Consider the following 27,324-nt stretch of genomic DNA (forward strand, 5'->3'; position numbering starts at 1 on the left):
TGTCTCAGCAAAAAATAGAATGAAATAAAGTGCTACATTGAGGGGAAATAGTGATATTTGCAGAAGCAGAAGTAACTGTGGGCCAGAGTAGGACAACATCCATCCTATTTTATAAAAATACTAGTGGCCCAGTGCACGGATTTGTGTACATTGAAAGGAAATAAATTAGAAAGTGGCAGGAGGGATGGGACTAGGTGAGGTCGGCGGGTGGGGCTGGGCTAGATGGACGCAACACAACCTGGAACCACCTCCCGCTGTCCCTCCCTGCGGCTGCGCCTGGGGCAGTGCCGAGGCTCAGGACATCTGCAGAGTGAGCAGGGTTCTTCTGGCAGGCTGAAATCAATCCAAGGACCCTTCAGTCTGCAGGCCGATGCTCTGTCCACTGAGCAAACAACTAGGGCTAAAATCGTTTTTCTTAAAATAAAAATAAAACTGGGGGGAAAAAACCCACACTAAAATGTTTTTACCCAGCAAATGAAACCATCAACAAAACAAAACAAAAAAACCTGCTGAATGGGAGCAGATATTAACCAATTATACATCCAATAAGGGTTTAATATCCAAAATATATAAAGAACTCAGACAGCTTAATACCAAAAACAACAACAAAAAGAAAAAGAAGGAAAACAACAACAACACTGAAGCAATCTGATTTAAAAATGAGCAGACAGACCTCTCCTCCCAAGAGGACATACAAATATCAATAGACACGAAAAAATGCTCAACATCACTAATCATCAGGGGAATGAAAATTAAGACCACAGTGAGGTATCACCTCACTTATATCAGAATGGCTATCAGTAAATAAGCAAATAACAAATGCCGGCAAGGATGTGGAGAAGAGGGAACCCTGTTGGTGGGATTGTAAATTAGTGCAGCCTCTATGGAGAACAGTATGAAGATTCCTCAATAAATTAAAAATAGAGCTGCTAATGATTCAGCAATTCTACTTCTGGGTATTTATCTGAAGAAATCAAAAATATTAATTAAGAAATATTTAGGTACCCATATTTCATTGCATCATTACTAGTATAGCTAAGATATGGAAGCAACCTAGATGTTCATCAGTAGATGAATGGATAAAGATTTTATACACACACACACACACACACACACACACACACATACACACACACCCACACAGTGTAATATTATTCAGCAATAAAAATAAAATCTTGAAATTTGCAACAACATAGATGGACCTAGAGGGTATTATAGTAAATGAAATAAGTCAATCAGAGAAAGACACATATGGACTCACTTTTATGTGGAATTTAAAAAAGAAATAAATGAATAACAAGACAAAAAAATAAAACAAGAATTCCTCTAAATTTTCCTTAGTATGTACATTCCAAAGGCCTGGTGCATGAAAATTCATGCACTGGAGGGGGGGTCCCTCAGCTGGGCCTGCCCCCTCTCACAGTCCGGGAGCCCTCAGGGGCAGGAGGTGAACCAGTGATCAGGCGAAGGTGACACCCCCATCACACCTCTACTGCTAACACTGCCGGCAGTGCAAGCCTCAGCCAGCCCTGGTTACCTAAAACCCAGGTGGCCCTGGCTGGCTGGACAGCCACCATCTGAGCCGGCCCTGGGCAGCTGGGGTACTGAGGGGACTGGGAGACTCCAGAGGCAGGCATGTAGAGCGGCTGGAGCAACCTGGGGGTGGGCCCAGCTGTGCCACTCACCTGCCACCCCGGCAGGGCTGTGGGGACTAGGGGTGCCGTCTTGTGGCTGTGGGTGCTGCCATCTTTGTGATGGTGTGGTGGTCAATTTGCATATTCCCTCTTTATTAGATAAGTAGATAAAACATTAAAACATTTTTTTCAAACCTTATCCAAGGATATATATATATATTTTTAAGAGAGAATGGAAGGGAGTGAGGAGGGAGGAATAGAGAAACACTGATGTGAGATAAACATATTGATTGGTTGTCTCCAGTTCTTATCTCAACTGGGACCAGGAATCAAGCTTGCAACTGAGGTACATGCCCTTGACTGGGAATCGAACCTGTAACCTTTTAGTCCACGGGCCAATAACAAATGCTGGTTCTAACAACTGCACTAAACCAGCCAGGATGGATAAAATATTTTTACAAAACAATATATAGTATCCACTTTGCCTTGAAAGTAAGTATAACAAAATAAAGTTAAATGTTTGTTATACCATGCTGGGGACACATTTTATGAACAATACCTTGAGATTTTTCTCAGAATAGATATCAGATTGCAGAATACCCAATTTTTATTTTCAATTATATGAAGGATAAGAAATATACTGCAGTTAGTTTTAACAAAGTTCCAGCATGTTCCAGAGCCCCTTAATAAGCTTTGTATTGTTCAGCTTATCCCAGCATGATTCATACCTATATTTTTAGAAACACCCAAGTTTATGCAATTCAATTGTAAAAGAATACCAAAAATTGCCTCATCTATCTGAATTTTATGTTTCAGAAAGGGGTGCCTCACAAAAAGTAAGGCTACATACTAATATTCCAGCATTTTCTATGCCTGAATTATTCTTGCAGTGCTATGTGAATGTAATCTACTTATTAATTCCTTAAAGCCCAGCTTATTGACCATAATAATCTATCATCCCAAGCAACTTAGTTGCTTGCCCAGTTCTTGTGCTGACTTCACATTAATCAGGGAATCCTCATATATTTGAAAGACATTTATAGTATCTTTTTTTTAAATATATTTTATTGATTTTGTACAGAGAGGAAGGGAGAGAGATAGAAACATCGATGAGAGAGAGTCATCGATCAGCTGCCTCTTGCACACCCTCTATTGGGGATATGCCCACAACCAAGGTACATGCCCTTGACCGGAATCGAACCCGGGACCCTTCAGTCCCCAAGCCGACGCTCTATCCATTGAGCCAAACCGGTCTTGGCTATAGTATCTTTTGTGTATTTGTGAAAATATCAAAAAAGCTGCAGAATATTTTGAATAATTGCTTCTTTCAAGTATGTGATATAATTTTCATATTTATAATTTCCATTATGAACAACTATATTTTTTTGCTTTAAATTTTTTAACTTTGAGATTACTGTACATTCACATGCAGTTATAAGTAACTAGAGGTCTGATGCATGAAATTTGTGCACTCTCGGGGGGTATTCCTCAGTTCAGCCTGCACCCTCTCACAGTCTGGGAGTCCTCAGGGGACATCCTTAGCACTGCCACCGAGGCTAGAGAGGCTCCTGCCACCACTGCTGCGCTAACCACCAATGAGCCCAGCTTCTGGCTGAGCAGCGCTCCCCCTATGGAAGCACACTGACCACTAGGGGGCAGCTCCTGCATTGAGCGCCTGCATTGAGTCATCATAATGACTGTTCTTTCCACTGTTCAGTCAATTTGCATATTAGCCTTTTATGCCTTCAGGATCGGGCAGAAACCAGCTCTCCAACATCTCCTGAGGGATTGCAAATTGCAATAGGGTGCAGGCCAGGCCGAGGGGCCCCACTGGTGCATGATCGGGGCCAAGGAGGGAGTCAGGAGGTTGATCAGCCAGGGAAGGACCACAGGAGGACTCCAGAGCATGTCCAGCCCATCTTGCTCAGTCCCGATCAGCCAGACCCCAGCAGCAAGCTAACCTACCAGTTGGAGTGTCTGCCCCTTGGTGGTCAGTGCATGTCATAGTGACTAGTCAACCAGTCAACTGTCTGCCCTCCGGTGGTTAGTGCACATAATAACAAGTGGTTGAACAGCCTTAGTATGTCATTAGCATATCACACTTTGACAGGTTGAACAGATGACGGACAACCAGACACTTAGCATATTAGGTTTTTATTATATAGGATAATTGAGAAAAATCTCATAAATTCTTCAGCCAGGATCCTCCAGTGATAACATCTTGCAAAATTATAGTATAATATTACAACTAAGACACTGATATTGCTACAAATCATTGACATTCATATATTACCACTTCTACATGCACTCATTTTTTTGTGTGTGTATTTAATCCCATGAAATTAGAACATCAGTACAATTAAGATGCAAAACAGTTCTATCACACATATCCCTTAAGACTATGCTTTTATAACCACAGCCACCGCCTTTACTTCTCTAGTTCTTGTTAACCCATAGTTTGTAATCCTAATTATTTTATTTAAAGAGTATCATATAAATTGAATCATAGAGTATATGACCTTTTGAGATTCATCCAAGTTATCTTGTGTATCAATAATTCTGGATATAGACATTCTGAATGGTGGCATAACAACACTTCCTCCCCCAAATTTGCTCCTTATTAAAGCAATGACATCACTAGCAAAAATTCTCAAAATAAATATGGTAGAACTTTGGAAATTAACTAACGGCTGGTAACATTCCAGATCACATTTATTTAAAAAAAAAAAAAAAAAAAAAAAAAGCTGCCTGGCAGACATGGCTCAGTGGTCGAACGTTGGCCTATGAACCAGGAGGTCATGGTTTGATTCCAGTCAGGGCACATGTCTGGGTTTCAGACACAATCCCAGTGGGTGGCATGCAGGAGGCAGCTGATCAATGCTCCTATCTCTCTATCTCTCTCACTTCCTCTCTCTAAAATCAATTAAAAATATATGAATATTAAAAACAACAAACACTGAATCTGCAGCTCCATGGAATCTTGAAACTCACAGCTAGCTATGAAAAACAGCAGCTTGGTAGTCACTGGAGGGACAGGCTGGTCTTGGAGCTCCCCAGAAGCTCGATCCCCAAAGAATTGTCAGTAGGTGACCTGTCTGACAAGCTCAATTATCAGAATTTTTTTTTTAGTTGGCCTATTTCAGAATATACTTTGTGAAAACAGCTTGACAAACAGAACATTTGTCAAAAAAAAAAAAAAAAAAAGAGCAAATGAAAGAAAAAGTCAGTGGCACAAAAGAAGAAAGAAATAGATATATTGAATTTAATAAAAATTAAACTTTTGTGTATTATATGATATCAGTAAAGGAAGAGACAATCCATGCAAAGGAAAAAATATTGACAGATGACATATGTGAAAAAGGGCTTGTGTCTAGACTCTAGAATATATAAAAACTCATATAATTCAATAAAGCACACACACACACACACACACACAAACAAAAACAAAACAAAAACAAAAACAAAACAAAACATCCAATTGACAATGAAGAAAGGATTTGTACAGACATTTTCCCAAAAAAGATATACAAATAGTCATCAAACTCATGAAAAGATACTAAACATCAGTAGTCTGTAGGGAAATAGAAATCAAAACCACAGTAAGATACCATTTCACACCCACTCAAATTACTATATTCAAAAACAAAACAAACAATATCAACAACAAAACAAAAAATAACAAGTGTTGGCAAGGATATGGAAAAACTTAAACCTTTATACCCTGCTGGTGGGAATGTACAATGGTGTAGTTGTTTTGGAAAACAGGTTGTAGTTCCTCAAAACATTAAACAGAACTGTCATATGATCCCAAATTCACACTCCTAGATATGTATGTACCCAGGAAAATTGAAAACATACGTCCAGAATTCATAACTAACGAAAACCCAGATGGCCATTAACTAAGTGGATGAAAAACTAGCAATACCAGTGCAATGGAATATTTGGCCTTAAAAGGAATAGCATTCTTATCCATGCTACAACATGCATGAACCCTGAAAACACGATTTCAGTGAAAGAAGCCGGTCACAAAAGAAAATATATGATTCCATTTTTGTGAAATGTCCAGAGTAGGCACACGAATAGAGACAGAAAGTAGATTAGTGGTTACCAAAGACTGGGGGCATGTGAAGGATTAAGAGGAAATGGATAGGTATGGAGTTTCTTCAGGAACAATGAAAATGTTTTAGAATTAATGGTGATTGTTGTTGTACAACATCTAAATATTTTATATGAAACAATAAAAAAAACACAAAAAACCCCATTTGCATGTTGAATCCACCCAATTCAAGAGCAATTCAAGCCATAATAATCTGTCTATAATAATTAAAGGGTGATATGCTAATGAGACTGGACGTCATTCCAGACAAAGCCGTGGCCAGAGGGAAGCCCGGGTCCCAGGTGCCAGTGGGTGGCCCGAGGGAAGCCAGCCCAGGTCCCCAGTGCCAAAGAGAAGCTGGTCCCAGCAACCAGAGGAAGGAAGGCCTGCTTTTGAATGAATTTCATGCTTCACACCTCTAGTAATAATAATAACTCTCCAGTTAGCAGGGTTGTTTTTTTTTAAATTATTATTATGTTTATTAATAAAGATTGTAAGACTTCATTCTTTACACCTTCACTTTACTAAAGCTCACATACCCTTAAAGTCAAGTTTATGATATATCCATATTCTATACTAAAACAACTATTCTCTGCTTTGTTCAGTATCAGGGCCCATTGTTTGATTTCCTGTGGGGCCTTTCTCACATGCTGGAATTATTCAGTGCATTGATTTATTTTACTCTTTATTATCTGTCTCCTTCACTAAAATGTGTGTTACATCATAAAAGGGACCATGCCTATCTTTTTCGCCAGTTCCTAGCATAGTGTCAGATATGGAGTTGGTACTCATGAAAGAAGAAATAAATGAATGTTTTTGGTATTTGTTTGCATTGTATGACAAACACCTGCATTCATAAGTGACATCATTTAGTGAGTTATCTACCTTTTTAATATATTATATATATATATATATATATATATATACATATATATATATATTAAGTAATATATATATATTATTGATTTTTTTTACAGAGAGGAAGGGAGAGTCTGCAGGCTGAGGCTGACGCTCTAGCCACTGAGCCAAACAGATTAGAGCAGTGAATTATCTACGTTTGAGGAAGAGCTATTATTGTACTTTTCTTTTTTTCCTGGTTGTCATAGCAACCCACTGGTCTCCAGAGCTACGAGTTAATTCTGATGTACTTGTTTTCCAGGAAGACCGCAGTATTTTCCATTAGGAAATAATGACGCTATTACCAGTCACATTTCTCACACAGTAAAGAGGCACTGAGTCATTGAAAGGTTTTCTCTTTATCTTTTATGAAGATGGTAGAGAATTGGAAAGGAAACAAATCTTTTCAAACCAGTAAATGCTAGGAAAAACAAAACAGTATGACACACATCTCCACTCCTAACCCTTTCATATTTCCTCCAAGTACACCCCCTTTCCACAAGCATCTGTGAATTTGATTGGGTTTTCTATACCAGTTTTTATGGAAGTTTGAAAGGTAATTATTTTTGTATGTGTGTGTGTTTTTTAAATTAAATTATTATCTGTGTACATATCTTACCATTGTCCTCCCCGCCAAAGGTAACGGTTAAAGAACAAACTCTAAAGAGCTCTGTTATATCCTAAATATTTTCTGCTTGTTGCCTGTTATTTAAATTTTCATATCATCCAAAACTGGTTTGGCTCAGTGGATAGAGCGTCAGCCTGCGGACTCAAGGGTCCTGGGTTCGATTCTGGTCAAGGGCATATCCCTGGTAGGGGATGTGCAAGAGGCGGCTGATCGATGTTTCTTTCTCATCGATGTTTCTGACTTTCTATCCCTCTCCCTTCCTCTCTGTAAAAAATCAATAAAATATATTTTTAAAAAGTTTTTTCATATTCAATTAGAAAATGATAATAGTCTTACAAAAATTGAGATTTTCATGAAGGTACAACATAAGACATCTCTCTATCTCTCCTCCACACCCACATTTTAGGGAAAGGAACTGAGAAAGGTTTTATTAAATTGGATTAATCATCATAGAATACTCATTATTATTAGTTCAATAAAACAGGTTTATGTGGGCCATTCCACCAACCATGTATGTGGTTTTTAAAAGTCAGAGTCTATTTTCTAATGATGGATATATGTATGCTAGGTTGTATTTTCTCTTCTGTAGGTTTGGTCACGTGTACTAGGGGGAGTCAGGCAGCAGTCCTCTGGTATATATATATTTGTCTATTGATAAATACTGAAAATGACCCACTAACATGGAAGGAGAGGGTCAGATGTCCAAACACACAAATCTTACAATGGATGCTTGATAGAGTGACTATATCCAGGCCTAATTCTTTGCTTTAGAAATGTATATATTCAATTATAACCATACCTTCATGTGGTTTGGGTTTGGGTACTGACTCAGATTAACCAAACCATCAAGAATCAAATGCCGCCAAAGCCGGTTTGGCTCAGTGGTAGAGCATCTACCACTGAAAGGTCCATGGGGACTGAAAGGTCCTGGGTTCGATTTCGGTCAAGGGCATGTACATTGGTTGCGGGCACATCCCTGGTAGGGGGTGTGCAAGAGGCAGCTGGTCGATGTTTCTCTCTCATCGACGTTTCTAGCTCTCTATCTCTCTCCCTTCCTCTCTGTAAAAAATCAATAAAAAATATTAAAAAAAAGAATCAAATGCCCTAAAGTCATTACCTGATATATTAACTTATAATTAGAAAATACAACTTTCAAATGGATTAGAACTTACTTTTAGTCCTTCCTTAGGCTTTCCATCTCTCTGCCTACATTGCCCATCAGTTCTTCTTCTTTTTTTTTTTTCTTTTTTAATATATTTTATTGATTTTTTTACAGAGAGGAGGAGAAAGGGATAGAGAGTTAGAAACAATGATGAGAGAGAATCATCGATTAGCTGCCTCTTGCACACCCCCTACTGGGGATGTGCCCACAACCACGGTACATGCCCTTGACAGGAATCGAACCTGGGACCTTTCAGTCTGCAGGCCGACGCTCTATCCATTGAGCCAAACCGATTTTGATGCCCATCAGTTCTTATATGCTGCCTGCTTTCTCCTTTAGAATCCTTAGCTTATTGTTCATAGTTGTTTTCAATTCCTAGTCTGATAATTCCAACATCCCTTCCATGTCTAGTTCTGATGCTTGTTCTGTACTTTCAAATTGTGCTTTTGTCTTAATGTTTTGATAGTTGGGTGTGACTGCTCAGTGAAAGGAACTGTTGTACTGTGATGGTAAGATGTGGAGTAGAGGAAAGGTCCTATTGTCCTCTGGCTATGTGGCAATCCTTTCCTTAGCCAGTGCCTCTGAACTGCTCAGATTGTTTCCCTTCCCCTTAGGAGGGTGGAGTTGGGAGAGAGCAGATGGGATTGGGTATTTCCCTCTCCCACCTGGAAGGTAGAGGAAGGTAGGCTCTGATAAGGCCCCAGCAGGTTAGGATTTGGTTAACTAGTTTCTCCTGAGGGCATGCCTTGTTAAGAACAGAGTGCCTTGGCGTGTTTAAAAATGGTGTCTTTCCCATTTCCTTCCTTGGGAAAAAATGAGGGAGTCTTTCTCCCATCTTTACTGTGAGAATCTGTCACGCTCCTGCAGGTAAATCTCAGAATATCACCGGGTCCTCCTGAATGTTTAACTCAGAGTTGTCAGCACTGAGCCCCCCGCAATTCATACACTTGTATTTCAGGTTTTCCTACCTTGGCACGTGTTCCTGCAGCAGTTTCTATTCCTGGGCCTCTGCTCCCGCAAGGTCTGACTCCGTGTATTCTCCTGTCTGTTTCATCAATTTTGGGAGCAGCTGTTTGCCGTGTCCTCCCCTCCCTTACAGATCTAAGAAGAGTTGTTGATTTTTAGTCCATTCAGTTTTGTACTTGTTGTTGGGATGAGTGGAGACTTCCAAGCTCTTTACAAGCAAAACCAGAATTGTCTTGCATTTTTTAATTATGAAACATAAAATATGTACTTTTTGTACCCCTTTAGTTTTGTGGCAGTGTAAGACCCCTTGCACTTGGATTCAAGATTGGTCTTTTGGTGGTATCTTTTTCCAGTCAGTCAAATCTTCAATTTGAAGATCATGTAAGCGTTGTGGTGGGGAAGGAAACCAGATGATAAATGGGAGCATATTTAATGTACCTTTTGCAGTATTTAAGAATAGATGTTGGATGAGATGAAATTAGAGTCACCTAAATACCAAAGAATCCTCATTAGCCTGCCAGTATTTTTTAATAAGGGACTAATCAATGTTGACCGAAGTGGAGAATTCAAGAATCATCACAGCTAAGTGCAAGGCTTTGGGCCTGCTGAATCCTCAGAGAGCTTGGACAGTTTAAATTTAAGAGTGATGTTTGCCTGTTTCATTTTTCCAGAGGTTTGAGGGTGGTAAGGATAGTAACATTTTAGGCTATGAAGTGAATTCCTCTTTTACAAGAAAGGAGCAAAGGGATTCTTTCTGGTACCAGTTTAGCTATAATTGTTGCAGTAGCTTGTTTGCAGAAAAAAGCTTCTAATTATCCTGAAAATAAGAATATGTTTATCCTTCCCTTTTGTATTCAAAAAGGGGAAATGATGATAAGTAATTGGAAAGTCCAAAAGCAAGAAAAGAGCATAGAGAAGTTTTCAGGGCTTGAAATGCACGCGTGGAAGGAGAGACTTAATCAGGGTTTGCTGTTTTCTTAGTCAAGGCATATAGAGAGAGGCACTAGTGAAAAAGCTAGCAATAGCCAGCTACTCCTAGAAACCCTCAGAGTCGTCTTGTTCTCAGGGATTGGGCATTGGTGATGGTGTTATTACATGTAGGGGACAAAGTCTTCTCTTCAAGGGAGGCAGCATGCTCTTGATGGGGTTAAATAACTGCATTTTGTTTTTAGAAACTTAATGTCTATTGTGAGCAAAAGCTTAGAGCAAAAGAGTTGTCAAAATCAGGTAACAAAGGTCATCTACATACTATCAATAGATAAGGAAAGAGGTGCAAGGAAAGGTTAATTTCTCAGGTTTTCATTTAGGGTCCTAAAAAAATAATTAAACCCTAAGGCATGGCAATAAACCCTTAAGGGGTTTATGAGCATTGTTGATTTTTCCATCTGAATGCAAAATGGATTTTGTTGGTCAGGGTGAAAGGGAAAAAAGAAAGAAAACCAGAAAATAAATTGATGACTGTGAAGTGAGTGATGTTGGATTGGGATATAAGCCAGAATGGTATTAAGGTTAGGAACTAAAGGAAACCTGTGTTTATTTTATGGGTTGCAAGTCACTATGGGTTGGGCTAGTCACTATCTCTTGCCACTGGGATTCTTTCCTGTGGGGGTCAGAGTGTTACAGGATGTATTGATAAGGCACTGAATCATAGGTTGAAAATTTTAGAGGGCTTCTAATTTTAAGTATGCTATGGTAATCTTGGGAGTTTCATGGAAGGGTCTATTTCTACTTCAAGAGGTTCAGTCTCCCAGGTTTGGCTTATGTCAGGGGAATGAGCAGCTCAGAGAGAGTCAGGAATTTTAATTAATATAGATTGTACTTAAGTGTCTGGGGTTTTTTTTTTTTTTTATAGAAGCAAAAAAAGTCTGATGCTCAAGGAGATTCATAAAAAAGCAAAGCTACATGAGTATGGAATCAGGGACTACCAGGGTGAGGCACTTGGGAGAGGAAAAAAAATACTGGTATTCCTATAGGGAAGTAAGTCTATTCCCAGAAAGGTTACAGGAAAGCATACTGAGAAGTACTAGTGAGGCAAAAGAGATTTAGACAAAGACAAGTCAGGTGTAGATGATTGTGTCCCACTGCAGGCAGGATAGTGGGAAAAGATAAGCTGTCTGAATTAGTTTTCTAGGGTTGACATTTGTTATGTGCCACAGACTGGGTGGCTTAAACAAAAGAAATTTATCATCTCACACTTGTGGAAGCAAGAAGTCTAAGATCAAGATATTAGTTCCTTCTGAAGTCTGTGAGAGAGCTTCTAGGCCTTTCTCCTTAACTTGTAGATGGCCATTTTTTTTTTCTATGTCTTTTTACATCATCTTCCATCTAAGCATGTCCTAACTTCCTCTTTTTATAAGGACACTAGACATACTGGGTTAAGGCCCACCCTAATTCTCCATTTTAACTTGGTTACCTCTGTAAAAACATTATCTTCAAATAAGGTCACATTCTGAATTATGAGGGGTTAGGGATTCAATATACTAGAAGGCATTTTGGAGGAATAATGGTGTTATTAGTGAAACTGTTGACCCTGTGTCAGGGGTAGGATATTAATTAATGATTCTTCTGCTTTGCACAGTAAGAAGTAGTTGTTGATTTCACTAATATGTCAAATCTAAAAACACACACAAATAAACAAGCAGAACAGAAACAGACTCATAGATACAGAAGACATTTTGACGGTTGCCTGATGTGAGAGGGATGGGTGAAAAAGGTGAAGGGATTTAGAAGTATAATTTGGTAACTACAAAATAATCTGGGAATGTAAAGTATAGCATAGAAACTATCTACACTAATAAAAGGGTAAGATGCAAATTGACTGTACCTTCACAACACCTGCCAGCCATCAGGAGTGAATATGCAAATTAACACAACAATGATAGTGGGTTAATTTGCATATGCAGGCGCTGAGCGGCTGGGGGTGGGGCAGGACACTTGCATGGTCGCCATGTGCAGGCGTTCCACACACTCCCAGCCACTCTGGGCCTCTGGGCAGCATGGGAAGGTAGAAAGGTGGCAGCTCAGGCCCGGAGCAAAGGGGGTGCCAGCAGCCAGGGAAAGGAAGGCCCATTCTTTTTTTTCTTTTTTAAAAAAATATATTTCATTGATTTTTCACAGAGAGGAAGAGAGAGGGATAGAGAGCTAGAAACATCCATGAGAGAGAATCATCAATCAGCTGCCTCTTGCACACCCCCTACTGGGGATGCACCCGCAACCAAGGTACATGCCCTTGCTAGAATCGAACCCAGGACCTTTCAGTCCGCAGGCCGATGCTCTATCCACTGAGCCAAACCGGTCCCGGCGGAAGGCCCATTCTTGCACGAATCTTCATTCATTGGGTCCCTAGTAGTCAATAATGTTATAAAAACTATGTATGATGTTTGATGGACACTAGACTTATCAGAGTGGTCAATTCATAAGTTCTATAAATATCTCATCACTATATTGTACACCTGAAACTAATATAATATTGTACATTAACTGTGATTTAAAAGAGTGAGTTAGTTGTTCCCCCAAAAAGGAGGGCTTCTCAGAGGAAAGTCATTAAGAGATGGATTTTTGGTCTCCTGTTTGCTTTTGCATTTTAAGGTTGGTTAATATCCAGCCTTATGTCCCTTTTCTTTATAATATCTGTAATTATGTCTATGGAAGTTTTAGAGCACATGTGTCAAACACAAGGCCCGCGGGCCAAATCCATCCCACCAGGCCTTGCAATGTGGCCCGCACCGCGCTGTCATCACTGCACTCCGTTGCGTTTCCATCACAATGACAGTTTATGACTGTTCAGTAAACCATCCAGCCCGCGATTTAGGCTGGATTTTAGATTTTGGCCCCTTCTCTGATTGAGTTCGACACCCCTATTTTAGAGGGAACAGATTGTCTTAGCTTGTTTCCTTCAAATTAAGTTGTAAAGTCTTGAATTTGCATAGTTTTGATTTGCAACAGAGTCCTTTTTGCAACAGAGTCCTTGTGATGTTGAGCTAGTGCATGTATTTCAGAGAGAGATCACCTCACTAATTTATATTATGTTTTTTTTAAATCCTCACCTGAGGATATTTTTCCATTGATTTTTAGACAGAGTGGAAGAGAGAGAGAAAGACAGAGAGAAATATCGATATGAGAGAAACAGATTGATTGGTTGCCTCCTTCATAGTTGCCTCCTGCATGCACCCTCACTAGAGCCTGGGCCAGGAAGGAGCCTGCAACTGAGGTATGTGGCCTTGACCAGAATGGAACCCAGGACCTTTCGGTCCACTGGCTGATGCTTATCCACTGTGCCAAACTGGGTAGGGCTATAAAATATTTTGAATACTCTAATTTTTGGTCATAGCCTTAATGAAGCTAGTGACTAAGGTGGAAAGTGTTCAGTCATTTAAAGTCAGATCAGAGTAATTCTTCCAAACATTTTCTAAACTATTTCTGAAGTTAGAGACAGATTAATCTCTTTGTATTCTGCAATCTTTTATTTTTCACCAATCAATTTTTAAAAAAATATATTTTTATTGATTTCAGAGAGGAAGGGAGGGAGAGAGAGATAGAAACATCAATGATGAGAAAGAATCACTGATTGGCTGCCTCCTGCACACCCCATACTGGGGATCGAACCCACAACCCCGGCATTTTCCCTTGACTGGAATCAAACCTGGGACCTTTCAGTCCAAAGGCCGACACTCTCTCCACTGAGTCAAACTAGCCAGGGCTGACCAATCATTTTTTAAAGGAAGACAGTGGGAATGAATTCTAAAAATCCTTTCCCCTAAAGTGTTAGCCTGTATGTAAGAGTCAAGATGCTTTATTTTATTTGCAGTTCCTCTTGAAGAGTGGCCCATTTGGCTTTTCAAATAATAAAGTGGGATCTCTGGAACCCATTAGTAGTGGCACAAGTTGTTATAAATCATGGATCCCTGTGGGGGCCTGATGCAGTGGGGGCCAAACATGGCGGGGATCTCCCTTTTCCTCGTCCAGCGTGGAAAGAGAGATGAACGAACCAGTTCTAAGTGGAGGTGCCCGGGGATTGAGAAATAATAGGAAGAAAGAAAGAAGACGAAGAGATAGATTTAAAAGCTGGAAGCTGGATGGGACGTCATCCTCTCTGATGGAGAGGCAGGAAGACAGTGACTCGAGCCACGCAGTGCATTTATTTTTATAGGCCTAGATTTATATAGCTAGTCCCGCCTCTGCCAACCCTGGGCTGCTATGAAGTCAGAACTGATTGACATGTCCAGCCTAATTAGGAAACCATATTCTCAGGGCATGGCTCTGCCTACGCCCTAAGTTCAGCTGATGATAATTAAAGAAAATGCCCATGTGTCTTCCCAGGTGACCTTCTACAGATCCCAAGGGAATATACCCTGAAGATCAGTATGAATTGATTACTAGATTCTTCCCTATTTTTATGAAGGTCTAGAAAGACTTTGTAAATATGAGTGAGGTCAAGGTGTTACTACCAGAGACTGGCCTGTAGTGTGTGGGCTCTTGACTTTGTATAGGAAAGATTTTGGAAAACAAGTCTAGGTCCATGGTGGGCAAACTGCGGCTCACGAGCCACATGTGGCTCTTTGGCTTCTTGGGTGTGGCTCTTCCACAAAATACTATGGCCTGGGCAAGTCTGTTTTGAACAAGTAGCATTAGAAGAAGTTTAAGTTTAAAAAATTTTGCTCTCAGAAGAAATTTCAATCGTTCTACTATTGATATTTGGTTCTGTTGACTAATGAGTTTGCTGACCACTAGTCTAGGTGATTTCAAGAGTATGTTTATTAAAGCTAGGGCAGTGAAACAAAGGAAGGACTTAGCACAGAAGGAACAACAAGAGAGAGCCTAGGTGGTGCTCTGCTTTGGCTCTCTAGAAATGTAATAGGAATGAGCTTAGGTTGGGTTGCTTTGGCTCACTGGGAAGTCAGAGAAAAGAGGGTGTTGGAAATAGGGTTGGGGTTAACCTGGGACTAGCTGCCACTGCCCACTGCTCCCCTACTTGCAAGTCTCCTAGGGCCTTTAGAGTTAGGAGGAAAAAGTTCAAGCCCAGGAATGGGGCATGGGAGTGCTCTAGAGCAAGCCATATTGAGTCTTTGTCCTGAGGACTTTTTGTCTTGTTTTCTTTTTGTGTGTTTTTCCCCTGCCATGCAGGTGAGAATCTTAGGGAAGGGTTTTAGCAGAATATTCATCAATTTTCCAGGTGTATTTTTAATATGCTGGTGCATCAAAATGAGTGTATAGGAGAGTGTTTGAATTATTCTTTGGTCTATTTTACTTTTGTCTTGGGCCTGTCTGGCTCTAATGGGGTTTTTGTTAGCTGTTACCCCAACTTTATTTGTCCTTAGGTTTAGCTGACACAAATGGCATTGATTGAGTCTTTGTTCTTTATTTCCAAATGAGGATGATTTAAGCTATGTATTCTCTGGTTAGGGAGGGGAAGTATAAACTATTGGCTCTCAATTGTCCTTGGTTAGGGAGATAAGGTCTTGCTATTTACTAGTTGGCTTAATTTTCTTGTCTCAGTTTCCCTATTCCACTTATCCAGGGATTTTTCTTGCTTCTTTCTATCCTTCCACAAGGATTAAAGAATACCTGCGCCAAAACTGGTTTGGCTCAGTGCATAGAGCATTGGCCTGCGGACTGAAGGGTCCCGGGGTTCGATTCAGGTCAAGGGCATGTACCTTGGTTTCAGGCACATCCCCAGTAGGGGGTGTGCAGGAGGCAGCTGATCGATGTTTCTCTCTCATCAATGTTTCTAACTCTCTATCCCTTTTCCTTCCTCTCTGTTAAAAAAAAAAAATCAATAAATATATTTTAAAAAATAAAAATAAAATAAAGAATACCTGCTCAGGTAGGTGCCCAAGTCATTGACCTTCCCTCACATGGAATATTACTCACTAACAAAACGAAAGAAGCTATCAAGCCATAAAAAGTCAAGAGGAAACTGAAATGAGTATTGCTAAGTGAAAGAAGATATCTTTTTTTTTTTTAATATATTTTTATTGATTTTTTACAGAGAGGAAGGGAGAGATATAGAGAGCCAGAAACGTTGATGAGAGAGAAACATCGACCAGCTGCCTCCTGCACACCCCCTACTGGGGATGTGCCCGCAACCCAGGTACATGCCCTTGACCAGAATCGAACCTGGGACCTTTCAGTCCACAGACCAACGCTCTACCACTGAGCCAAATCGGTTTCGGTGAAAGAAGATATCTTAAAGACTCCACACCAGTCCTAGGTGATTTGGCTCAGTGCATAGAGCAATGGCTGTGGACTAAAGGGTCTCAGATTCAATTCTAGTCAAGGGCTTGCTTGCAGGCTTGATCTCCTGCCCCCATCGGAGGCAACCAATCAATGTGTTTCTTTCACACCAATGTTATTTATTTAATTATTTACTTAAAATATATTTTATTGATTTTTTACTGAGAGGAAGAGAGAGGGACAGAGAGCTAGAAACATCGATGAGAAAGAAACATCGACCAGCTGCCTCCTGCACACCCCCTACTGGGGATGTGCCCGCAACCAAGGTACATGCCCCTGACCAGAATCGAACCTGGGACCTTTCAGTCTGCAGACCTACGCTTAATCCACTGAGCCAAACCGGTTTCGGCCACATCAATGTTTTTTTTCTCTCTCTCTCTCTTCTCTCTCTCTCTCTCTGTTTCTCTCTCTCCTTTCTCTCTCTCTCTTTCTCTCTCTCTCTCCCTTTCTCCTTCTCTCTCTCTCCCTCTCTCTCTCCCTCGCCCTCTCTCTCTCCCTCCCTCCCCCCCTCTCTCTCCCCCTCTCTCCCTCCGTCCCTCCCCCCCCCCTCTCTCTGTCTCTGTCTCTCGCACGCTCTCTCCCTCTCCCTCCCTCTTCCCCTTCCTCCTTCCACACTCTCTAAAAAACCAATGGAAAATACCCTTGGGTGAGGATTAATTTAAAAAGAAATTTTTTTTCCCTTATAGACCAATGAATTCAAATGAGTAGGTACTTCATTTTTCATAGATGCTAAGAAAAGCTAAAACACGGAAACTTTAGACTTTAGGAACTGCGCAAGTACTTATTATTATTCTACTAATATGTAAGAACAAATATATATTCAGACAATCCTATGTATCCTATGCAATTTGTCTCATTATAAGAAAAAAAAAATGTTAGCCCTAGGTTTGACTCAATGGATAGTCAGCCTGAGGACTGAAGGGTCAGGTTGGATTCTAGTCAAGGGCATATCCGGGGTTGTGGGCTCCATCCCCAGTCAGAGGCATGAAGGAGGCAGCTGATCAATGATTCTATGTCATCATTGATATTTCTTTCTCTCACTTCCTGTCCGAAATCGAGAAAAATATATATTTAAAATGTTTTTATTTATAATTAGAGAGAGGAGGGGAGATGCGGAGAAAGAAACATCTCGATCGCCTCACGGGGGATCAAGCCTGCAACCGGGACGGGTGCCCTGACCCGGAACCGAAGGGGTGAACCTTGGTTCCCGGTCTACGATCCACCGCTGAACACACCGGCCGGGTCATGTAATCTTAAAAGAACACTACAAGAGAGAAGGCAAACAACTAATAAATACTGGAACGGGAGCCTAACTTGTATTCCAAACGCAAAGTTCTATCATAACACGAAATCGGAATCGAGAAAAATTAGTTATTTTTAATTTCGTCAGCGGAAACCATGAACGGCAGATAAATCTCGCGATACTATGGAAACTACTACTCCCGACACGCCAAGCCGCGTCCGCACAGGAGCCTATGCCCGCAGGTCTGGCGGTCCCGGCATGCCTCGAGGCGCGAAAGGCCACCTGGGCATCGTAGTTCTCCCGGACGCCTAGCGGTCCTGCCATGCCAGCGCTGCGGCAGCGGCTCTCCGTGTCAGACCGCGGTTCCGTGTGAGCGAGCTGCGGCGGAGGACGGGCGTGGAACTGGGCACGGGTGAGTTGGCGCGGTCTAACGCGATAAAGGCAGGCGGCACCTTGGCACGGGGCTGAGTCAGGTAGATGGACTCGTGTGGTTGTCTCTCCGGAGACACCGTTATCGTTGAGCCCGCAACCGCAGGGTGAGGAGAAGCCAGAACCCGGTCCCAGCTTAGCGCCCCGTTCTCGCCCTCGGCACCCGCCGCCATCGCCACCATGCAGGCCCGGGAAGACGCTCCGCGCTCCCGCCGCCTCGCCAGCCCCCGCGGTGGGAAACGGCCCAAGAGGGTCCACAAGCCCACGGTGTCGGCCTTTTTCACGGGCCCGGAGGAGCTGAAGGACACGGCCCACTCGGCCGCGCTGCTGGCGCAGCTCAAGTCCTTCTACGACTCCCGGCTGCTGTGCGACGTGACCATCGAGGTGGTGACGCCCGGCAGCGGGCCTGGCACGGGCCGCCTCTTCTCCTGCAACCGAAACGTGCTGGCCGCCGCCTGCCCCTACTTCAAGAGCATGTTCACCGGCGGCATGTACGAGAGCCAGCAGGCGAACGTGACCTTGCACGACGTGGACGCCGAGTCCTTTGAGGTGCTGGTCGAATACTGCTACACCGGCCGCGTGTCCCTGAGTGAAGCCAACGTGGAACGCCTGTACGCGGCCTCCGACATGCTGCAGCTCGAGTACGTGCGGGAAGCCTGCGCTTCCTTCCTGGCCCGCCGCCTGGACCTGGCCAACTGCACCGCCATCCTCAAGTTCGCTGACGCCTTCGGCCACCGCAAGCTGCGGTCGCAGGCCCAGGCCTTCATCGCCCACAACTTCAAGCAGCTCAGCCAGATGGGTCCGATTCGGGAGGAGACTCTGGCAGATCTGACCCTGACCCAGCTGCTGGCTGTCCTGCGCCTGGACAGTCTAAACATAGAGCAGGAGCAGATAGTGTGTCACGTTGCCCTGCAGTGGTTGGAGGCGGCTCCCAAGGAGCGGGGTCCCAGCGCTGCGGAAGTCTTCAAGTGTGTCCGCTGGACACACTTCGCTGATGAAGATCAGGATTACCTGAAAGGGCTGCTAACCAACACCACTGTGAAGAAGTACTGTCTGGACCTTATTGAAGGGGCTGTGCAGATGCGATATGGTGACATGATGTACAAGTCTGTGGTGCCAAAGCCAGACGATGGCAGTGGCGATGGCGGTGGCGACGGCGGTGGCAGCGGCAGCGGCAGCTGCAGTAGCAGCAGTTGTTGCAGCAGCAGCAGCAGCAGCAGCAGCAGCAGTAGCTGTAGCAGCAGCAGCAGCAGCAGCAGCTCTGTTGTATATGCAGGAGAAAATCCACCCCACAGGTTGGGTGTGTGTGCCAAGAAGATGGTGATTTTCTTTGGTCACCCTAGAGATCCCTTTCTGTGCTGTGACCCCTATTCCGGGGATATTTACAAAGTGCCCTCGCCTTTGACCTGCCTTGCTCACACTAGAACTGTAACCACCTTAGCCGTCTGTATCTCTCCGGACCATGACATCTACCTAGCTGCCCAGCCCAGGAAAGACCTGTGGGTGTATAAACCAGCCCAGAATAGTTGGCAGCAACTTGCAGATCGCTTGCTCTGTCGTGAGGGCATGGATGTGGCTTACCTCAATGGCTACATTTACATCTTGGGTGGCCGAGACCCTATTACTGGACTTAAATTGAAGGAAGTGGAATGCTACAGTGTTCAGCGAAACCAGTGGGCACTGGTGGCTCCACTACCCCATTCTTTTATCTCCTTTGACCTAATGGTAATTCAGAACTATCTTTACGCTCTCAACAGTAAGCGCATGTTTTGCTACGATCCTAATCACAATATGTGGCTGAAGTGTGTTTCCCTTAAGCGCCATGACTTTCAGGAAGCCTGTGTCTTCAATGATGAGATCTATTGTATCTGTGACATCCCAGTCATGAAGGTCTACAATCCAGTCAGAGGAGAATGGAGGCAGATCAATAATATTCCTTTGGTGTCGGAGACCAGCAACTACCGGATCATCAATCATGACCAAAAACTGTTGCTGATTACCTCACGCACCCCACAATGGAAAAAGAACCGAGTGACTGTGTATGAATATGACATTAGTGGAGACCAGTGGATTAATATAGGTACTACATTAGGCCTCTTCCAATTTGATTCTAACTTTTTCTGCCTCTCAGCTCGTGTTTATCCTTCCTGTCTTGAGCCTGGTCAGAGTTTCCTCACTGAGGAAGAGGAAATACCAAGTGAATCTAGTACTGAATGGGATTTAGGTGGATTCAGTGAACTAGATTCTGAGACAGGAAGTTCAAGTTCTTTATCTGATGATGATTTGTGGGTACAGGTAGCACCTCAGTGAAATATACAGGAGTAGCAGAATTTGTTATAGATAGGTTGAAACACTAAGGTGTTTTTATTGCTTTGGAAAGTATCTAAAAGATATACCCTTTCCCTTTACTGGAAAAATGTTGATTAATTTCAGGTTTTCTTTAGAAAGGGTATTATTTGAAATACTAATGTAATTTAAGGTTAGAGAATTTAAGCACTCCAAAAATAAACCAATTTAATAATTTACTGTTCTAAAAATCCAATATTGTTTGATTATTTAATATGTCTATATTTGATTATGATAATTTTACCTCCCATTCTGTTTAAAGTACAGTAACTGGAATTTTAATTTTTAAAATAGAAAACTGGATAGGGATTACTAGGTAGGGTTTTGAAAGTATATATTTTTCTTCAGAACAGTGTAATAGGATTCCAAAACTTTAAACTAGTATATTTATATAATGTGTGTTCTAACTTAACTATAATTTGTTAAATTTTAGTTATTTCCTCCCCTTTTATGAAGAAAAAAAAAGATGCATATATGTTTAATGTGACTGAATGGTTATTTATAATGTGAAGGAATGTAATACTGTACAGAATGGCCATAAGCTCACTGGTAGTAAAAACAACAACAAAAAACCCTACAAGATTCTACTGTTGGAAAAGAAATTTCAGTTTTAAATTTGTAATATAAAATGTGTATTTGCAAATAGTGACCAAGTTTCCATCTAAAAAGAATTCCATTCTAGCAGTGTCACTAATCATCTACAAAACTTAAAAAACAAACAAAAACAAAACCCCAGTAACTTGCTTTGTAAATTCATGTGTTTTATCTATACTTGGTACATGCTTCATTGATTCAAAGGAATAAATCTTTTGTTTATTGGACGTGATTGTGTAAACTTTTGTCTATTGTCTGAAAAAGTTATTGTGATTCTCAAAATATTTTGACTGTATAGTTTTGGTGTCCATCTTATAAGATTTGTCAGCAAGATGTATGATTATTCTTTACTGTTTTGTGAGGTAATATTGGTTTTGAAAATATGTATAAGCTAAGAACAGTATTTTATTGATTAGTAGTTATTGTATCTATCAACTATAAAATCAAATGCCAGCAAAGGACTTTAAAACTTTAAGTTTTAAGTAGAGAATTGTTTTGTGTAGCACTGAAATATTCTGTCAGTGCTGTAAGTCACTAAATGTTATTAGTAGCTGAATGGTATTTTTGTATTAAGAGTTTACAGTTAGATAACATACGTGGATGACGGCTTTGGGGGGCCAATAGTGAAAGTATATTCATCTAAAATATTTCCCTAAGCAGTGGTGTATATGGTTATTTTATTAGAGTGTTTGTATCTGTTCCAAGTTTGTCTGTGAATTAATGCTTTAGTCTTTGTTTCTGTTACTATGTAAGGAAAAGTCCAGAAGTAGACTACATCACATAAAACCAACATTGTTAAATATCAGAAAATATAAATGCTTAACTCTTAAGATTTACTAGATATGGTTGTCATTATTCATAATAAATGACCAGATGCTTATAGTGTATAAAATTACCTATACCCAATTAGAATTATCTTCCTAAATCTTTATTTAATAACATGCTATTCCTATTTGCTAGTGAGAGAATGCTAATATTTCATATACTGTGGCAGAGTACTAAAGCATGTGCTCTCTCAGGTGGGAAACAGAATTTTTGAATGATATACTATCAGATGAAAATAAAGAGAGGGAGACACACAAGTTTTAAAAAAAGTATTCGGAGGCATTTTTATGGGCCATTTGAAGATTTTACAGAACATTCCTGTTTATTTTTTGTGAAATAAGATGCTTGTCTTAGCAGTATGCATTCTTTTAAAAGGTCAGATATGCTTTCAGTTGCCTAAGGCTAAATTTTGTTCCATTTGATATCAGGGTTGTTCTAAGCACTGTACTTAACACAAAGCTCTTTCTCAGTAGGTTCCCCCCTCTCCCCAACTTTTCCTCACCATTGACTTCTTTTGATAGCTGTTTTTTCATGTTGAAATAGGACAATGGATAATTCATCCAAATTATTCATCTATAGTTTATATAAGAAAAATTCTCCAGGTTGCCATTTTCAACCTTTCAGTTAAAGCCTAAGCTAAATGGTAGTAATATCTTTGTTTACAAAGAGGTTTCTTAGGAAGAATTTTGGTTTCGTGATATATTTGTGAAGTAGGGAATAGATGTTAATCATTATTTTATTGATAAGTGATTTGTATGTGATTAATAACAAATAAAACTGGTACTAAATCCCAGACTTTCTGACTTTTTAATTCAGTGTTTCTGCTGAATGTAATACAATACTTGTTTGTGCAGTGAATGGCTTAACTAGCAGTGTGGAAATCCCTTTTGACAGAAAAGCATCCTTATCTCAGTTTTCCAATTCATCATCACATCTTTTAGAAAATTCTCGATATAATGTTGTTTGCAGGACTTATAAGATTTAGAGTAACGGTAATTATTTTTTGTATCTTTCCATAGTCTGAGAAGCTCAAAGAGCCCACATTTTTGCAAGTTTTTTTTATTTTTTATTTTTTTAGTTCAAATAATAAAGGGCATTATGGTTTCCAAAAGGATGAAGTAGGAATTAATTTAGCAATAAGCTTGTCTATATATGGATTAGAGAGTGAAATAGCCCCTTTAATAATTTTTAATTGAGCTGGAATTAAAAAATTATCTGTTCCTGATCTTGTTGAGAATCTGGGGATAGCTTTTTAAAAAATCCTCACTTGAGGATATCCATTTATCTTTAGAGAGAGGGGGGGAGGGAGGGAGACAGAGAGAGAGAGATACATCAACTGATTGCCTCCTGCCCATTCTCTGACTGGGGTTGGGGATAGAACCTTCAACTGAGGTACATGTTCTTGACCAGGATAGAACCCACTACCTGTGGGGATAGGACCCCCAGGCTGACATTCTAACCGCTGAGCAAAACAAGCCAGGGCTCTGGGGAAAGCTTTTGACCCATTCTCCCCAAAGGCATATATTCATAATTTTATATTTTCAATTATTTATGACACCTTTGAAGCTCATCAGACTCAAGGTAAGAGCACTTGTGACAGTCTCTTCCTCCTATACCAGCTTAAAAACTTCTACACCCTTTTCATCATTCTAACTAACTTTAAAGGAACATTTATTTTAGTAAATAATAAAGCAGGATAGTATTAAGAGGCAGAATTGTTTATAGAAAATGTGACTACCACTAGGATCCTAAGAGAATGTTATTTTTTGAACCTAGAGGGTTTAGTAATCAATTTAATAATAATGTAAAAAATTAATTTAATAAAAATATAAAAAATTTAATAATAACAGAACAAAAGATCCTGTTCCCTAAAGCTGCCAAACCTCAGAATACCATGGAGGCAACAGGTTTCATGCATAATAGGGAGAAAGACCCCCTCCATGACTCTGAGCCAGCCGTAATCTGGGTCTGTTTCATCAAACTCCCATTCCTCACATCTTTAACGTTAGAGACTCAGTGGGGTCCTAGGCACAGGAAGAGTGGGGAACAGATGTTTTGTATAACATTTCATCTATATCTGAAATATATTTTCTCCTAAAACAACCTACCCTGTGGGGTGTCACCTAACTCTAATGGAGTCAAACTTTTACATTCTTACCTCCAAAGCTAAAATTGCTGCTTTCAGCCACCATATCTCAATTAGGAATATTTTTTGGGGTACACTATTTCTTAATTCTGGGAACATTAGTTTAAAAGGACTTACTGTAAATGTCAGGCAAAGTATTTCTTCCAAAACAGATGTGTTTTTGCCTTAAAGAAAGAGAAGAGCCAGGACTCCCAGTTTTAAGCAATATTACCTTAATTTAGATCTTAAAAAAGTAAAATAGAATTTTTTGCTCATTATAACTGAGAAAATCCAGCAATGGCACTCATTTGAGGCACAGCCTGAATAGAATCTTGGTGACTTCAGGGATTTCTTTGTACAGATAAGATATCACATTCTTTCTCTGACCTTATACATTAGTTAGGATTCAGATGTGGCTATATATACAGAAGCCTGTAGTTGTTTTAATAAGACAGACTTTTCTGATATAAAAACTCAATCCATTATGTTGGGCTCTGATCTAGAAAGTCATCTGAGACCAGGATTTCCTATTTCCCTGTCCTCAGAATGTTGTCCTGGCCTACATGGTCCAAGCTTGTTCACCCTCAAGTTCATATTCCAGGATCAGGAAGCAGTAGAGGGCATGACATTCTCTATTAGGGAGTTGTGCACATCACTTCCGGTCACAGGACATTGGTCAAACCTTACCTACAATGGCCACACCTTGTTGCAAAAGTGCATGGGAGGCACAGTTTTTATTTTGAGTCAACATGTATATGGTTAAAATTCAGGGATTCCTTCTTACAGAATGGGGGAGAAAGACTATTAGGCTAAATAGCAATCTGACATTGCTTTTAACCATGTGTCAGGCCAGATTTTATCACATGGCAGCCAAAATGATAACACCATTTCTGGGGTTACTGCAGTTGACACAACATACACCAGGCTTCCCACCCTGGAAAGACTTGGGGAGCTCCCTGGGCTCCTATGGTTGCTCTGTACAGAAAAGGCAAGGGCAGTTGATCTTGTTCTGATTAAATAACAAAACTAATTGCATACTGTTTCCTTAGATCATGAGGCAAAGTCTAGTCTTGTCATTATATTATGGAATATTCCAAGATTTTTAAAAAAATTGACTTCAGAGAGAAAGAGGAGAGGGAGAGAGAGGAGAAGCACCAATAATGAGAATCATTGAGCAGCTGCCTCCTGCATGCCCCACAGTGGGGGTTGAGCCCACAACCTGGACACAGGCCCTGACCCAGAATCAAACTGTGATTTCCTGATCATAAGTTGATGCTCAACCACTGAGCCATGCCAGCCACGCAACAAGATTTTTAATATATACTATGACTGGGTTCTTCTCCAGAGTCTGTATGTGTGTGTGTGTGTGTGTATATATATATATATATATATATATATATATATATATATATATATATACTGCTTATTTAGTGTCATGGTCCCATTACTTTCTTTTCTGTATGACCTTCTAACATGCTAGAATTACTCAGTTTATTGATTTGTTTGCTCTTTATTATTTGTCTCCTGTACTAACTCCATCATGGAGGGATGTACCACATCTGTCTTTTCCACAGGTCCTAACATAATGCCAGGCACAGCAGAGGCGTGTGATGAATATTAGTTGAACAAAGAAATAAATGTATTTGGTGCTTGCTTGCGCTTATATGAAAGCCACTGCATTAGAGCTCTCATCTTTCTGTCAATTTTCCAGCTTTGAAAGAGAGCTATTATTAAACTCTTTTGCTTGGTTGTCATAGCAACCCTGTGGTCTCCTGAGCTACAGGTTATTTCTAATGGGCATATTCTGCTAGACTACCAAACACTCAGTGTTTTCCATTATGGGATAATGATGCCATTATAAATCACATTTCTCAAAGTATACATTTCTGTTTTTTATAAAGATGATGGAAAATTCCCAAGTAAATATATTCAAATCAATGCAAGCTAGGGGAAATAAAGAGGTATGACACACATCTCTGTCCTCAACCCTTTTATATTCTTTCAAGTTCCAAGTTCCAACCTTCTCATAAGCTCTTGTGAATTCAGTTGGGTTTTTGGCCATGTTTTTAAGAACGTTTTGAAAGCTTATTGCTACAATACAATCTCTAAAGAGCTCTGTTACAGCTGAAATATTTGGTCTTTTTCTCCTCCTTGTTCATTTATTAAATTTCATGTTAAACCAGCAAATAATAATAATGTTACAAAAATTGAGATTTGCTCTGAAAATGTACAATCAGGTACATTACTCCCCCATTCCTTCCACACACAGTTTAGGGGCAGGAACTGAGAAAGGTTTTATTAAACTGAATTAGTCATCATAGAAAACTCATTATTATTATCATTTTAATAAAACAGGGTGTATCTGGGCCATTTAATCAGCCATGAATGTCGTTTTTAAAAGGAAGAGTCTATAAGTGATTTTACATGTATGTTATGCTGTATTTTCTCTTCTGTAGATTTTGGTCACATATACCAGGGAGAGTCAGGCACAACCCAGGTCCAAGATATACCCCATAACAAATATTTTTTTTTTTAATGTATCTTATTGATTTTTTTACACAGAGGAAGAGAGAGGGATAGAGAGCTAGAAACATCAATGAGAGAGAATCATCGATCAGCTGCCTCCTGCACACCCCCCACTGGGGATGTGCCCGCAACCAAGGTACATGCCCTTGACCGGAATCGAACCCGGGACCTTCCAGTACGCAGGCTGATGCTCTATCCACTGAGCCAAACCGGTTTTGGCTTATAAAAAATTTCATTATGCCTTTCCTCTTTGCAGTTCTAATGCTTTTCTCATACAGTTGTAGTGCCCACTAGTAAACAATTGCATACTTTATCTAAAATAAATTATATTGCAATTAACTCACCTGGGCTTTGACATTATAAAAAACAGTAACTACATCAATACATTTAACCAACTTCAATTAATAATATATAACTGAGTGAAATATAAATCATTCAGAAGAAGACAAATACTATGTAACTTCACTTGTATGTGAAATCTAAAGAACAGTATAAACAAATAAATAGAACAGAAATAAACAAAATAGATATAGAAAACAGACCGCTGGTTGGAAAGGAGATTGGGGGACTGGGTGAAAAAGGTGAAGAGGTTGAAAAGTGCAGGTTGGTATGGTGTCAGG

General features: G+C 40.5%; 1 protein-coding gene across 1 annotated transcript; it reads left to right on the plus strand.

Annotated features, from left to right (window-relative positions):
• The first annotated feature begins 18,153 nt into the window (after positions 1-18,153).
• Positions 18,154-22,841, plus strand: LOC118729827 (kelch repeat and BTB domain-containing protein 6). Its single transcript, XM_045588681.1, has one exon. The coding sequence runs from the start codon at positions 18,469-18,471 to the stop codon at positions 20,596-20,598; it is 2,130 nt and encodes a 709-aa protein (XP_045444637.1). The 5' UTR covers positions 18,154-18,468; the 3' UTR covers positions 20,599-22,841.
• The last annotated feature ends 4,483 nt before the right edge of the window (positions 22,842-27,324 follow it).

The sequence above is a fragment of the Pipistrellus kuhlii genome, unplaced genomic scaffold (genome assembly GCF_014108245.1).
Source record: "Pipistrellus kuhlii isolate mPipKuh1 unplaced genomic scaffold, mPipKuh1.p scaffold_m20_p_3, whole genome shotgun sequence".
In the NCBI taxonomy this organism is placed as follows: domain Eukaryota; kingdom Metazoa; phylum Chordata; class Mammalia; order Chiroptera; family Vespertilionidae; genus Pipistrellus; species Pipistrellus kuhlii.

Excerpts from the sequence above, each read along its gene's own strand:
- LOC118729827 (XM_045588681.1), top strand. The coding sequence starts at position 18,469 with ATGCAGGCCCGGGAAGACGCTCCGCGCTCCCGCCGCCTCGCCAGCCCC.